The 16048-nt window shown below is 44.5% G+C and overlaps 1 protein-coding gene across 4 annotated transcripts in view; it reads right to left on the bottom strand.

The window, feature by feature from the left end:
- LOC126284758 (uncharacterized) overlaps positions 1-16048 on the bottom strand; it is a 147945-nt gene that overhangs the window by 18197 nt on the left and 113700 nt on the right. For 3 of the 4 annotated variants that reach the window (XM_049983918.1, XM_049983907.1, XM_049983925.1), the window contains exon 3: positions 1288-2889. In XM_049983918.1, coding sequence (XP_049839875.1) covers positions 1288-2889 — 1602 coding nt within the window. The remainder of the gene's footprint in view (positions 1-1287; positions 2890-16048) is intronic. The other variant, XM_049983931.1, reaches the window with a different exon arrangement.

Here is a 16048-nt window from a genome sequence, read left to right as displayed (position 1 = left end):
TACAGTGGAATCTTTTAGCTTGAGTCTGAACAAGAGTCATCTCACCTGTGAATATGGCCCCCATCGACGATTCAATATTTGCATAAAATTGGAAACTGCAATGTGTTATCGTGGACTGGTTAAGACTACCGAGCAGGAGGTACTAGTTTTCCAATTATGGAAGACGTTGGGAGGCATGTTCCTTCTGAATTTTTGTATAACATTCTAATATTTGTATAATGTTCTAACATTCTTAGTTGATGCAACTGGATACAGAGTTTCGAAAATGGAGACTCTTAACTTCCTCTTACCGGTGCTTTAGACGAAATAAATAGTAAAGTGATCGTGCATACTGCATGTGGGAAATCACAACTAACAGGTCAACCCATAGACATGTGCCCCACGAACAATTGTGGGTGGATGTTTTGGGAGGCCTCACATGAACAGAACTACAGTTTAGCAGTGTGTGCTAAATAACTAGCTTTGCCTCCTCATAACTGGGAATAACTGAACTATTTTTAATTTATATCTGAGTGTAGGCAGTACATATTTTTTGTTAGTATAGTGTTGTTGCGAGTACTGTGGAGAATTCAGTATTAGCCTAGAGTAACAAGTTGCGAATTTATGAACATTCGAAGGTACCGAGTAGCCAGATAATTATAGTGGTGTCGAGAGCCCTGGAAAAAACACAAACGCCTGGAAATCCTCCGATCACAGAAAAATAGAACTGAAGTACATAGACGGATTTTAGTTTCTATTCTGCAGTTGATGGTGAGTATTTATCAATTTCAGTTTATTTTTCATATAGACTATGCTGTGTCCAACACTTTCTTTTGCTATACAGTAGTTTAACGATTGTAATCTAAAGATCAATCGGTTGTGATATAGTGCCAATTCGTGATGTAAATGTCATAAAGTAGAGATCAAGTTGTTGGATCTCGATGAAGTAGCTATAAAAAATAAATATATTGCACACTCGTATAACGACAGCGTTGTTGGCTGTACTACCTGCCAGTATCATAGTTAGGTACTATGTCACGTAATCTCATGATGGTTAGTCATCTGATAAAAACTGAACGTTGGTGACTAGTGAACTAATTCAAGCAACTGGGTCTATATCAGCTGTGGATCCGCCTTTGTGTTGCGTGACAGTCGTGGTCAAAACAGCAGGTGTTCTCAGCGCCCTCGTGTCCCTCACGCAGCCAGCAGTTGGCGGTGCTCAGCCCCTCCGCAAGCAGCGTGGACAAGCCGTGGCCGTGGAGTGACGCGTGCGGAAAGCTCGTGTCGCCCGGACATGCGCGGACTCACCCACCGTATCCGCCGCCTCCACTCGGTGGGGGCTGCGGCCCGAACCAGCCGCCTCCAGCTCCACCTGGCGCGCCGCCTCCGCCCCAACGCCGTTGCGACCAGCCGCCGGGGCCACCGCTGGCCCAGCTTCCGCCTCCACTGCCGCCGGCCCAGCTTCCGCCTCCACCTCCGCCACCGTAGGCTGGTCTCCGGTCCCAGGATCCGCCGCCTCCGACAGCGCCTCCCCCAGACGGGCCGTACCGGTCCCAGCCACCTCCGTAGCCGTGGCCGCGTTCCGCCTCCCAGCCGCCGCCGCCGCCGCCGCCGCCGGCCCCAGCAGCGCCGCCAGCCCTCAGGGTCACCCACCCGCCACCTCCACCACTGCCATAGCGGTCGTCTCTTGAGGGATCCAACCCGTGCGATCCTCCACCACTGGGAGCACCGCCCGCCCATCCTGCACCGCCACCAGGTGCGCCACCTGCCCATCCACCTCCGCCCCCACTACCAGCCCCACCTGCACCGTACCGGTGCCCACCGTATGTGTACCACCTGTCTCCTGTTGCTCCAGAACCCCACCTGTCTGTGCTGGAAAGCCACCCAGGCCCACCTCCACCACCACCTCCACTGCCACCTCCGCTAGATCCCCATCTGTCACTATTCCATTTGTCCCCACCAGTTCCCCACCTGTTCCCACCGGCTCCTAACCATGCAAACGGCCCTCCACTCCCAGAAGAACCCCATTTATTTCCTCCTGAGGACCACCTATCTGTTCCACCACCACTGCTCCCCCAAGAACCACCACTGCTGCTTGGTCCCCAAGACCCAGTACTGCCACCTCCCCAGGACCCACCACTGCCGCTACCTCCTCCGCTTCCGCCACCCCAGTGACCTGCACTGCTACTCCAGTGCCCTCCCCCACTACCAGCTCCACCAGCAGGAGGCCAAGGTGGACTCCCACCACCACCAACTGGTGGGTGCCCTGCTGGTCCACCAGCAGGTCCATATCCGTAGCCGTCACCACCTCCGTAACCGTAGTAACCGCCATACCTGTCAGCAGGCCACCGACCTCCACCAGCATGTTTAGGTGGGTCCTTATCCCAGTGCCCGTAACGGTGCTCCTCAGGTCTCCAGGCAGTGCTGCCCCCTCCTCCACTTGGTCCCCAAGGCCTGTAAACCCCTCCACCTTGTCCTCCAGGTGGCCAAGGACCACCAGACCCTCCTGAAGACCACGAGCCACCCCCACCTCCTGATGGAGGCCAAGGGCCACCACCATGTCCGGCAGTAGATGACCATGAACCACCCCCTCCCCCTCCTCCCCCTCCAGGTGGCCACGGACCTCCTCCACCTCCAGATGACCACGGACCACCTCCTCCTCCCCCTGGTTCTCCAGAAGCCCAAGGACCATTACCACCTCCTCCAGATGACCATGACCCACTGCCTCCTACTGCTCCTCCACCAGACGACCAACTGCCACCACCGCCTTCGTGGGGGTGTGGGTGGTGGTGAGGGTCACCCTGCCACGGCACTCCTCCCGGTCCCAGGTTGTCGTAGCCATTGCCCCGGTAGCCGTGGGGTGACGATGCTGCCGCCACGTGATCCAGCGCGGCAGGATCTGTTCCCGATCTGTCAACAACAGATAGCGTTAGAAGTAGAACCTGCAATTTGCGTGAGACAGTAGTGGGTGCAAGGTCAAAAGTAGCAGTATGTTTGAGAACATATCATTTCGAATTTGCCAGCAAATGGCTTTCACGGAGATTCCCAGAAAGTGGCTGTACGATTAACAGAACAGACAGATGAAAACTTGTGAGTCATGTGTGTGATACAGCGCAAATAGTTTTCAGGATGTTTAAAAGAATGACTTATTCCCACATGAGCAAAAATATATTAGCTAATACATGAAAATATATGTTAGGTATTATAATTTTATTCTGTGTAGCACCTGATGCATATTTTTCGTAGAGCTGGAGCTATTCAGTTTTAATGATTACATCGCCTGCTGGTGTGCACATGTCTCAAGTGACCCTCCGTGACTAGTATGCGAACAGGATCAAGCCGGAAGTACACCGATTTGCACTCCAGTCAGTTAAACTGTATGGTGCTGAATGCTGAATGTCGACAAAAGAAGTAGAGCAACGACTTGCTGTCATGGAAACAAAGATGTTCAGGTGGACATCTGGATTAACACTGCACGATCATGTCACGAGTTATACGTAGTAGCACCAATGGCAGACGAGAGAAAGATGTCTTTGACAGTAGGAGCAAATTCTCAGAACAGGTGCAAGAAGATTGGTTTCTGTTCGAGAGTAAATGGTAAACGGCCAGTAGAGCGACCTAAGTACCGATGGTTCGACACACTACACCAAGATCTCAGGCCTGCACCCTGATGAGGCCCAAGATCAGGCACAATGGCGACAGAAAGCGAAACCAACGTACCTGCTGGCATGCAAGACAAAAACTAAGGAAGAAGAAGGAGAAGAAGATATGACGTGAGGGAGTCAGTTGTAACAGTGTTCTAGCGGACATTTGTAAAAAATTATACCTCACTCCAAGTATAAATGAAACTATTTTTTGTCCTTTTATGTATACCTTGGCTTGCTTGAACAGTTCGTAAAGATATATTTATGAAAATTGTCTGTATTAATCGCTGCTATAGCATGCGGAGGAATCGTAAGCGTACAACAGAGAGGTCAGGTGCCGCAGGAAGCTATGAAAGCTGCTACTGTAGGAGATTTAAATTCCAGAACACAAATGAGAAATGTGGCAAGAGAATCTGGCACCTGTCACGTCTCACTATAAAGATTTTTCCAGAAAACGAGGACAACCACGTCTCAAAATTAGGCTACAATGTGAAACGTACCACGCTAAAGTGCGCTACCTAAGTAAAGTCAGTCGCTCTCGGCAGTCTTTAATACCACCCCTTCCAACAGCCTCACTGCAAAATGTTGACCCAGTGAGACAAGTGTAATTCGCTAACAGTGACGCTTCATGCCCTTATGACAGCTCATTTCTCGAAGACCGAGCATTCGTTCATAGGATGAGCGAACTATAGGGAAATCGACGCCGAAATTGCATAACAATAAATCGAATTAAATACCTCATTGTTGTAGTATTTGTATGAGTACATTTAGCTTTACAAATAAATATTAAACGCCAGTTCATATTACTTCTTCCTCCTCCACAAAGTTTCAACTACAGTAAATAATGATTATATTAGTTGTTACAAAATTAATTATACCCGGGCCGGTGAAACATGCCACTTGACATCTCGCGTGTGGTTGGCTACATTGCGAGGTTGCAATAGCTGCCACCGCACACGCCCACAACACCAAAATACGTTTTGTAAATGTAAGCTACAATCTATGTTTATACGTAAGTGCAACTAAGTACGTTTTTCTAACCATGGAGAGAACGACGACGGAGACTAAACGTTTGATAGTATATTAAACCGGGAAATAACAACACCTGAAGTTAATGACAATATCTATGAAAAGTTGTCCAAATTGTTACAGTAATAGCTGCATGTAAAACGTCGTATTGCAAATCTAAGCATACCAAATAACACACTATCCACACTCTTAGAAAGAAATACAGCAAAACATACGTAGCCTACCCGATTCCAGAGAGAAAAGGAATTAATCCTGTGTACATTTACACTCACCAATTAAACCGTTGTCTTCGTCATCATCATCATCATTAAGAGATATCACTTACAGTTTGTTCTCATTTATAATGCCATCTATAGCCTGTGCTTCTCTTATCAGTTTAGCAACATGGTCTACTTTTCTCCTCCATGAGGTAGCGTCTACCGTAGCAAGACCTTCACGTAGCAGTCTTTCCACTTCTGTTACTGTAAAAGTCTTGTTGTTACTTCTAATATACGCCTTGAATTCACTCCAAACCAATTCAATTCGATTAAAATAACAGTGATAAGGCGGTAGCCTAATTACCAAGTGACCCTGTTCGCTTGCAATTTCATCTACGACTTACCAAGTGATCCTGTTCGCTTGAAATTTCATCTACGACGTATTTAGACGTCACAGGCTTATTTTGTTTCACGATCGAGTATATAAGCAGTTTTGTCATGCTCATGTCTGCAACAATGTCTCTCGCCAGCAACCACTGCACCATAGTTTTTTTACGAAATGGTACGGTGCCTTGTCCATCACAAAATCTGTCGGAACACTAAACTGGAGCAATAAATTTTTAAAACACTGTAAAAACCCTAGGTGGTCCATATCGTCATGATAGTCACCGGTTTTTTTTTCTATCGAAAAACTAGAAGTCCTTCAGGCACAAAGCCATTTGAAGATCCTGTGCTCTTCCTGTTGGCTGACGACCGCTCCTGTTCGGAGTATCACCTGCCCAACACTTCTCGACTGATTCTGCAGCGTTGACCCAGGTTTCGTCTAACCATATGACTGAGTGTATGTCCTTTCCTACAATTTTGTGTGAGAAAATGGTACGAGCTGCAACAACATGAGCTTTTTCTAGTAACGGTTTTCGCCCATCTAACTTTTTAAAACGGAAGCCAATACTTTTTAAAATCATCCTAAGTGTCATTTTCCCCCCTGAGAAAAATTCACTTTGTTTTAAAGAAATTAGCGACTTCTGTATTGTGGGGTATTCTTTCCTTTTATAGTATTCGTATATGTGCCGAAGAATTGCATCGGATTGGAAAGAATCAATATCTGTAATAGGACGAGGCTGCTTCTTTGTCTTGCCCGGAGTACTTAAAAAAACACACTGTTTCTTCCACAGGGGCTTTCTCCCACACTTTTTATTTCACTGACTTGTACGTCTTGTAGCAGCACCCATTACCTTATAACCGTTCTTTCACTGAGTCCTAGAGTTTTCGAGGTACACTCTAAAACTTGATCGGCAGGAATCGGCGCATGCCCATGAACAGAATCAAATTCTTTTTCTTGCACGGAAAACTAACGTGTCCTCCGTAGTAATACCAAAGCCTGACTATTTAATTGCACTCCTCGGCGCAACGGATTGTAGCTTGGTGAACGACATCGTTTTGGAGACATGGTTTAACAAACAAAAACTGCAGTCGAGGCGGTAACTCCTCACAACATCGGGCGTCCCCGCACTAACGCATACTGTTTACACGGAAGCCGGCAACGTGGAAGCGTCGACGCCGCAACCGGCTTTTGTTCGGTGGTGTTATTGGTTCAGTAGACGCTGCCCGTCCCGTTCCTCACTTGTTTGCTAGTTATAGTACCAACCCTACGGCACTTGAGGAGTGACCCTGAAGTGACATGTTGCAGCGGCCCGGGAGTATCTACGTCTTAATGCATTTTGAAAAAGACATTATCATAACACTACTATTATCTACACCAAGAGTGAGTATATTACAGTTTACACTTATGTGTGCTGCAACTGGCCCATAACTAGGGACCAATGTGACACGCCACAGTTTTAAACATAAATTTAAGTACTGCCTGAAATATCACAGAAGTATTAATAATGAATTCGTAATCATAAATGGAAAGAAAGAGTGTTTCATTCGATAAATTACAAAATTTTTGCTACTGTACAATAAGGTGGTTGATAACTGCAACAAAATTGAATTTTGTTAGACAATCCCCAGGTTCCGCTACATTTTCCCGGAAGCTGTAGGGACGTCACAGTCAGAGTAACTCTCCGATTTTGTGTCAGACAGTTTGGGTTATAATTTCAACCTTTGCCTTTCGCGGAAAAGTGACCTGCCAACTGGGTTACCCAAGCACGACTCGCGACCTCTCATCAAAGCTTTGCTTCTTCCAGGAAAGCTGTGGGAAAATGCCGTGCATCGTGCTTGGGTAGCTCCGTTGATAAAGCACTTGCACGCGAAAATCAGAGGTCCTATGTTTGGGTCCCAGTCCACGCACAAAGTATTAATCTGCCAGAAAATTACATTTCAGCACAACTCCGCTGCAAAGTGATAAATTCATTCATGATGCAATTACTATTTGCTAACGAGATGTTTATGTAAGTACATTAATATATTCAACACTTGTCACTTTACCATTTCCAGTGCTTTCTCCTACGTCTCCTTAGTCTGCATCACATAATTTCTTTTTTATGTTAAACAGAGAACCCTAACATTGAATGTGTGAAGACGCAATTGTATGTAATCTCCTGAAGATGATATCGAAACCATTCGTGAGTAGCATAGGATTTTCGTTAATATAACCATAAAATGAACAGCCACGGAGTTAAACACCAGTTTTGATAAAATGTATTTAAGATTTCAGGAGAGCATTTATGTTCTTATAGCACTATGGGTCAATCCGAAAGGGTTATTTTAAATGCGTTTTATTCCTGTTATGAGTTAAGTAACTCTACTAGTGTCACACGTCGTTATGATTACGTCAGAACTTGGTAAAAAATATTTCCTGTCTGTATTGTGGAACCTGACACAAACTGAAATAAAAGAAAATACTGAGACCGAGTAAGTACTTCGCACACTCCACATCGTCGAAAATTACAAATGAAAACAAACAGCTCCTCGATTTGTATTGATATTAAAATACTCGTCAGATTTATGGGAAATTGCTTACTAAAAATTACTGTTTTCATTTTGTAGTGCTTCTTGCGGCGATTCGCCCTTCATCAGAAACAGTTACATACATTTACAGCTTAAGGCCATACTACATGAAAAATCATACGACATAAACTATCCATTAATATTTCAGTAAATGCATTTTTGTCACTGACGGAATACAGTTGTACCCGATGGACTATTAGGTTATGTCAGCACAAGATTTCATGAGAATGTCAGCAACCCTTCGTAAAAAGATTGTTGCATGAACAAATGATTTGAAGGCGGTACGAGTGAAACGACTTGGCTTCTTGTTATACACAGTACCCGTAGCAGAATTAACGCTCCTGTATTTCACTGTTTAAACTTCCTTTACATACTAACTGAGTGGCGAAGACAACGTTCTACTCATGGGTACGAGTTCATCTGAGCGCCTGGTGTCTACTCAAGTTATTAAATTCGTGTTTGTGTTATTCAGTTAACTTCCACTGTTCTCTGTTTAATAACATTCTAAGTTGTTCTAGTTTTATCATGAGGCTTTTTTACTTCTGACGCAAGGGCATGTACGTTGGTTATAAAAATGCAGAGTGCTGTTACATGATACCTTAATTTCAGCTGTCATCCATTACTTCTCCAAACATCTGTCTGTACTCACCCTCATTTTTTTTATAGCAAGTCAATGGTACAAAACGTATTATAAAACATTTAAGGAGTTAGACCTGTCACATTCATAAATCTGTATTCTGTGTTTTACCAGTAAATTCTCCGTAAATAGCCTGTTTACATAATTGTTTCTGTTCTACAATATTGCTCCTAACATAGTTAAAGCTACCTAAGAGGGATCACCTTAATTACGTTTTAACCATCGCACATACAAACAGTTGCTTCTCGCCAAAACGTAATGCTACATACAAAGCAACATATGCAACCATGTCACATGATTAAAAAGCATAGCAAACATGCATCATCTTGGTTATGACAGTTAGGTATTTAGTTAGTACATTGAAATGAGGCATATTTTTCGAATTGCAGCTGCAGTACATTCAGAATGGGTGACATATTTATTAGTTATTAAATAATGTATAACATAATAATAATAAAGAGAACTCGTGTCAACACACAAATAAACAATTTTTTCTTAAATCTACATCTAGACATTCCCATCGTTTGACTAGGGAAAATACAACACAAATTAAACTATTCTGTTTTCATCTTTAGTGATTAATTACCACGGATGGAATTGTTTCTCCAGCGTCCATTTCTTACCGTTGTCCGCCCTCGGTAGCTGAGTGGTCAGCGTGACAGACTGTCAATGCTAAGGGCCCGGGTTCGATTCCCGGCTGGGTCGGAGATTTTCTCCGCTCAGGGACTGAGTGTTGTGTTGTTCTAATCATCATAAATTCATCCCCATCGACGCGCAGGTCGCCGAAGTGGCGTCAAATCGAAAGACCTGCACCAGGAGAACGGTCTACCCGACGGGAGGCCCTAGCCACACGACATTTCCGTTTTTCCATTTCTTAGCATTGCTCCAAGTACAATGGAGTGATTTTGAAGTGGAATATTGTGGAAACTAGTATTTCTTAATCTTATAATTTATACATCCAACTGTCTGGTCTATAATTTTTTGTTTAGTTTCTTTTGTTATGACAAGTCCTGTGAAACTAAAATTTGAAATATCGGATTGATTGCTTTGTTGTTGCTCTTCTGTTTTCAGTAACAGGTCGACCTAACAGATTGTGTAACTGTTGTGATGAATTACAACTCCCTTTGTCCATTTATTTCTTTAATATTTGATCATCTGTAATCTCACTGCGCACCCAGTTTAACGAATGTTCGATATTCATGGGTGAACCTCACAATTAAGGAACCTGCAGAACTGTTGAAGAATATAGACTTGTCTTCCGGATTTCTAAAAGAAGACAAATCTAGTGCGTTTTCTAAACTTGTCTGCTTTTCTCTACATTAGTAACTGTATTTCAACGAAAACACATGAAGAGAAAGAAAAACGATATTTCTCCCCATGGAGACATCATGTGCACCGTAATGAAGAACAACAGAAAATTATTGTAAGTGTATCGCTGAAATGTTTATATTTTAGAGAAGCTACATACTGCGCTGTTTCACACGAACGAAAGATGTTGTTGAATGGAAGACTACTGAAACTAATATTTAGGAAAGCGTGACTAAACTCTTTACTTCAATTTATTGTGGAGGTTTCTTAACATAATGAGAGTTCATAACTAACACTTGAATTGACAGAACTTTGCCCACAAGTTACCCAATCAGTAAGATAGAGAACACATACTGAGTTGTGTGGGGCATTGATGAAAACGAGACAAGACCTTTAAGTTTAGGACTTCATCACATTTCGGACGAAATTCAAGACTTTGTAGGCATGCTGCTCTGTATGACCTACTCCTTGTGGAGACATACTGTTCTGCACATCAGCTACTTCAAACACTTACGGTTGCTATCATGTGCTATCATGCGAATGCTTTTTCATCGTTGAGACGTGACGAATAGTAAATTAGAACATGGGGTATAAATTGTACTCCCTTTTTGCGAACAGCCATCCCAAAGCGGAAATGTAGTGACATCTGCTGGTAAAATACCCCTAACACATGAACTGGTAATTAAATTTAAATATAATTTCATTTTTCTTAAGTGACGTGTACTAATAAATATTGTGTACTGGCAGATTTAGTAACCATAAATAATATATGAACATAACAAACATTACGCTAATAAAATTGTTTCTGTAGTACGTGCATCCCCATTCTTCGCTGCTGTACCCACAATTCAACGAATAAGTAAGTTAACAACTACGCTGAAATGTCGCTGGTAATGCATGAGTGAAAGGACATTGCAGAACAGCTGAGTAGGTTTGGAGTGGACTAGTGTCGACAGTGGGTTGTAATCAGGTAACTCTCTGACCTCCCTCAAAGTTTCAGACCAGTTTCCCTTTTGAGGTGTTCTTATAAAGTCTCGGAGAGCCTCATTTGTAATACAATTGGTGAATTCGTTCTAGAACATAGCACGACTTAGCAGGTTCCAAGTTACAGAGAAGTTGTTGCTACCAATCACTCGTCCTAAAAACTTTCTCAGAGGCTGGTTTCCTAGAAAACGGGAACATATTTGTCGAGTTAGTAGACCTAACCGAGGCGTATGGCACATTCTGGAGAGAAGGGACGATGTAAAAAATACTAAAAACAAACCGATGCCGAAAAACTGTATCTCTCATCAACAACATGATTAACAAAAAATATTTCTGCGTTTGGTTGGGAGGAAATGAGAGCAAGGAGAGGAGTTAAGTAATGATCAGCCACGGGGCTCCTTCTTAGCCCTCTGTTATTCAACCTGTAGTCCTCTGATCTCCCCAATACCAGGTCAACATATTTCTGCTGCGAGGACGATGTTGCTTCTGCTTGTACAATCAAAGAACTCTGCCAAACGGAGACAATTCTCACAGAGGTTCTAGCCATAATGAGCTCCTATTTTACAAAGTGGAGACTTAAACCCAGTACAAGTAAAACTGAAGTATGTGCATTCCATCTGAAAAATAAAGAAGCTACTATGGGGCTCGGAGTTAAACTTAAGGAAACACTCTTTGCTAAGTACCTTGCTCTCACCCTTGACCGCACGGTTTCATATACACTACTGGCCAAGAAAATTGCTACACCACGAAGATGACATCCTACAGACGCGAAATTTAACCGACAGGAAAAAGATGCTGTGATATGTAAATGATTAGCTTTTCAGAGCATTCACACAAGATTGGCGACATAAGGAAAGTTTCCAAGCGATTTCTCATACACAAACAGCAGTTGACCGACGTTGCCTGGTGAAACGTTGTTGCGATGCCTCGTGTAAGGAGAAGAAATGCGTACCATCACGTTTCTGACTTTGATAAAGGTCGGATTGTAGCCTATCGCGATTGTGGTTTATCGTATTGCGACATTGCTGCTCGCGTTGGTCGAGATCCAATGACTGTTAGCAGAATATGGAATCGGTGGGTTCAGGCGTGTAATACGGAATGCCGTGCTGGATCCCAACGGCCTCGTAAGACTAGTAGTTGAGATGAGAGGCATCTAATCCGCATGGCTGTAACGGATCGTGCAGCCACGTATCGATCCCTGAGCCAACAGATGTGGACGTTCGCAAGGCAAGAACCATCCGCACGAACAGTTCGACGACGTTTGCAGCAGCATGAACTATCAGCTCGGAGACCATAGCTGCGGTTACCCTTGATGCTGCATCTTAGCAGGAGCGCCAGCAATGGTGCACTCAACAACGAACTTGGGAGCACGAATGGCAAAACGTCATTTTTTCGGATGAATCCAGGTTCTGTTTACATCATCATGATGCTCGCATCCGCGTTTGGCGACATCGCGGTGAACGCACATTGGAAGCGTGTATTCGTCATCGCCATACTGGCGTATCACCAGGCCTGATGGTATGGGGTGCCATTGGTTACGCGTCTCGGTCATCTCTTGTCCCATTGACAGCACTTTGAACAGTGGACGCTACATTTCAGATGTGTTACGACCCGTGGCTCTACCCTTTATTCGATCCCTGCGAAACCCCACACTTCAGCAGCGTAATGCTCGACCGCATGTTGCAGGTCCTGTATGACCCTATCTGGATACAGAAAATGTTCGACTGCTGCACTGGCCAGCACATTCTCCATATCTCTCACCAATTGAAAACGTCTGGTCAATGGTGACCGAGCAACAAGATCGTCACAATACGCCAGTCATGAACTGTGGTATCGTGTTGAAGCTACATGGGCAGCTGTACCTGTACACTCCATCCAAGCTGTGTTTGACTCAATGCCCAGGCGTATCAAGGCCGTTATTACGGCCAGAGGTGGTTGTTCTGGGTACTGATTTCTCAGGATCTATGCACCCAAGTTGCGTGAAAATGTAATCACATGTCAGTTCTAGTATATTTGTCCAATGAGTACCCGTTTATCATCTTCATTTCTTCTTGGAGTAGCCAATAGTGTAATAATCATCTTGAAAATACTGATGCCAAGATAAAGACTCGTAACAATATTATTCAGAAATTGTGTGACATGAGGTGGGGAGCTCCAGAGAATACCTTGAGCACATCATCCAGTGCGCTGATCTCCTTAGCAGCCGAGTATTGTGCGCTGGTGTGGCCAAACAGCTGCCTCACCAACTTCATCGACGTCCTGTTGAACCACACTGAGCGATTAATAACTGGGACAATCCGACCAACATCCATTTATTGGCTTCCTCTGCTTAACAACACCTATCCTCCCACAATCCGTAAGCACGAGGCATTGCTTAGAATTACTCATACAGGGAAATACGCCAAGTCTACGACTAAATATGCTCCGTCCAAGAGAGCCACCGTTACGGCAAGTAGAACAGCTAGATGCCAATAATACCGAGGTGAGGGGCCTGTGGGATCAGAAATGTCAATTTACTGAAAATGCTGAAGAGCGTGAGTGGTTCCGAAAGCGTAACTGCGATACTTCTGGCACAAAAGTCGACAGGAAACTAAGGATCAAACTGAAGAGAGCTCGCATGGTCGATGCGCAGACTCGCTTTGCAGATTGGGTGCTACAGAGTCTCTGGCTTGTGACTGTGTGGCTCTGAACCAGACAGTCAAGCACATTATAGACGAATGCCCCTTGTGTTCCTAACAGTGGACTTGGAACAACATGGTGATAGCTGACGATATGGCTCTTACATCGATTAGGAACTTGGAAATTGACATTTAGCTAGTTTTATATGCAGTTTTGTCTTTCCGTAATAGTATTTTACAGGGTGAAAAGTATTTAAACCGACAAACTCTGGAAGGTTGTAGGGGACAGCAATACAACTATTTTTCCCTAATGCCATTTTTTCCTATGAGGAGTATTTAAACCGATAGAGGAAGATTTCTGTGCCGCGTGGGATTAGCCGATCGGTCTCAAGGAGCTGCAGTCATGGACTGGGCGGCTGGTCCAGGCGGAGGTTCGAGTCCTCCCTCGGGCATGGGCGTGTGTGTTTGTCCTTAGGGTGATTTAGGTTAACTAGTGTGTACGCTTAGGGACTGATGACCTTAGCAGTGAAGTCCCATAAGATTTCACACACATTTCAACATTTTTGAAGATTTCTCTGGCGGCAAATTAATTAAACCAACAAACACTTCTCCATTTTGTTATGACCGAGAGACAACACATTAACACAACCCAATTGCAATTACAGTAGATATTCAGAAATACCTCCATTGACACGTAAACAAAGGTTATACCGTTGGAACATGTTCTGTCTGACATGGGCAAAAAAAAACCAGGAGAATTCTGACTTGTACCTACTCCTGCTTCTATCCGCGTAACCAGATCCTCTTATGATGCAACAGGAGTTGCGTAAACAAGGTTGCGCATCTCTCCCCACACAAAAAAGTCCAGAGGGGACATATATGTGTATCGAGCAGGCCATGTACAGGACCACCTCTGCCAACCCACGTTTCTGGGAACCGTCAGTCCAGGAATCGACGCACATGACGACTAAAATGTGCCGGCGCGCCGTCATGTTGGAACCACATGAGTTGTCATGTAGGGAGCGGGACGTCTTCCAGCAATTCTGACAATACTCTGGCGAGAAAATTGTAATAGTGCCTGCCATTTTATGGGCTAGGCAGCTGACACGGCCCAATTAAACAGTCCCCAACAACGCCGACCCACACATTAACGAAGAACCGCACTTGATGAGCGCTAGTAACTGTGGCATGGGGTTATCCTCCCTCAAAACGTGTGAATTGTGCATGTTGAAGAATCCATCAAGCCCGAACGTTGCTTCACCGGGAAACAACAAAGAGGATGGAAATGTAGGATGCATTTCACACTGTTCCAGGTACCACTGCGGAAACTGTGCTCTGGGTGGATAATCAACTGGTTCCAGGTTGTGGACACGCTGTAAGTGAAATGGACGTAACAATTGCTCTCCACGGACTGTTCTTACATTCGTCTGATTTGTCCCCATGTTACGTGCAATTGCACGAGTGCTGATTGAAGGATCGTGCTCCACATGCTGCAAGACAGCTTTCTCAAATTGCAGCGTTCTTACCGTGCGACGGCGTCCCTGTCCAGGTAATCTGCTAAATGACCCGGTCTCACGCAGACGTTGGTACACAGCAGCAAAGGTCGCATGATGCGGTATACCGCGATTAGAATATTGTTGTTGATAAACCCGCCGTGCAGCTCGTCCGTTGTGGTGCACTACGTAGTACACACCAAGCATATCAGTGTGCTCACTCTAGGTGTATCGCTCCATTAGTAAACAGAGGCACTACTACACTGGTGGACAACAGTTGCCTACAACTGAAGAGCGCGTTACGTCCTCTAACAACTGAAGAGCGTAATACGGCCTCCACCGGTTTAAATACACCTCACAGGAAAAATGACATTAGGGAAAAATATTCGTCTTTATGTCCCTACAACCTCCCACAGTTTGTCAGTTTAAATACTTTTCACCCTGTATACAGATAGTAATGTTACATACCTGTCCTTTTAAGCTGCGTGTGAGTGAAATGAATAAACAAATAAGTGGGTTGGATCAGATTGGCGAAAAACCTGGTAATTCACAGAATGCAAAGTAATGTAATCATTAGTTTATGCGAGATTAGTGTACACACTTGACAAATATTAATTGTTGTACACACTACTACATGTCTGGCAAATTAACAGGAAGTGACATGTAGAGACTCAGTTTCATAATTTGTGATGAACAGATAATTAAATAAGCAAAGACGTTCTGTCAGTATGTGATGTACATAAAAACATAAACAATAAATTTTAATGAGGTGTTATGTGGTTATTAGGTGCACAAAGAGCAAGGTGTGTCTGCAATGTTACTGGCATCTGAAGTGTCATCACAAACAGCCGACCCGATACCAGACCTCGAGCAGCCAGATCCTCTCCTGAGAGCTGATTCATGCATATCCTCGTCCATACCAAAGCTGTCTCCATCAGGCTAGATGATGAGGCTGGAGATGCCTATGAGCTCAGCCTGGAGCTGTGTACCTCAGGCCACTGTTATCAATACTGACCCAGATCGTGGGAGATCAGCATACAGACCTATGTGTGCGCTCCACCAGGCGCTTGCCATCATCACTGGCCCAGATGATGGCAGACTGCAGATAGCCCCACACTTGCCTGGCAGCTGTGTGCCGGCACATTTGGGTCCTGTCGGAGGTCAGCCCCATCACCAACAGCCCAGGCGGACACAGACCGTTGACAGC

Source organism: Schistocerca gregaria, chromosome 1 (genome assembly GCF_023897955.1).
Source record: "Schistocerca gregaria isolate iqSchGreg1 chromosome 1, iqSchGreg1.2, whole genome shotgun sequence".
Lineage (NCBI taxonomy): Eukaryota > Metazoa > Arthropoda > Insecta > Orthoptera > Acrididae > Schistocerca > Schistocerca gregaria.
This window is presented reverse-complemented; position numbering and strand designations above follow the sequence as displayed.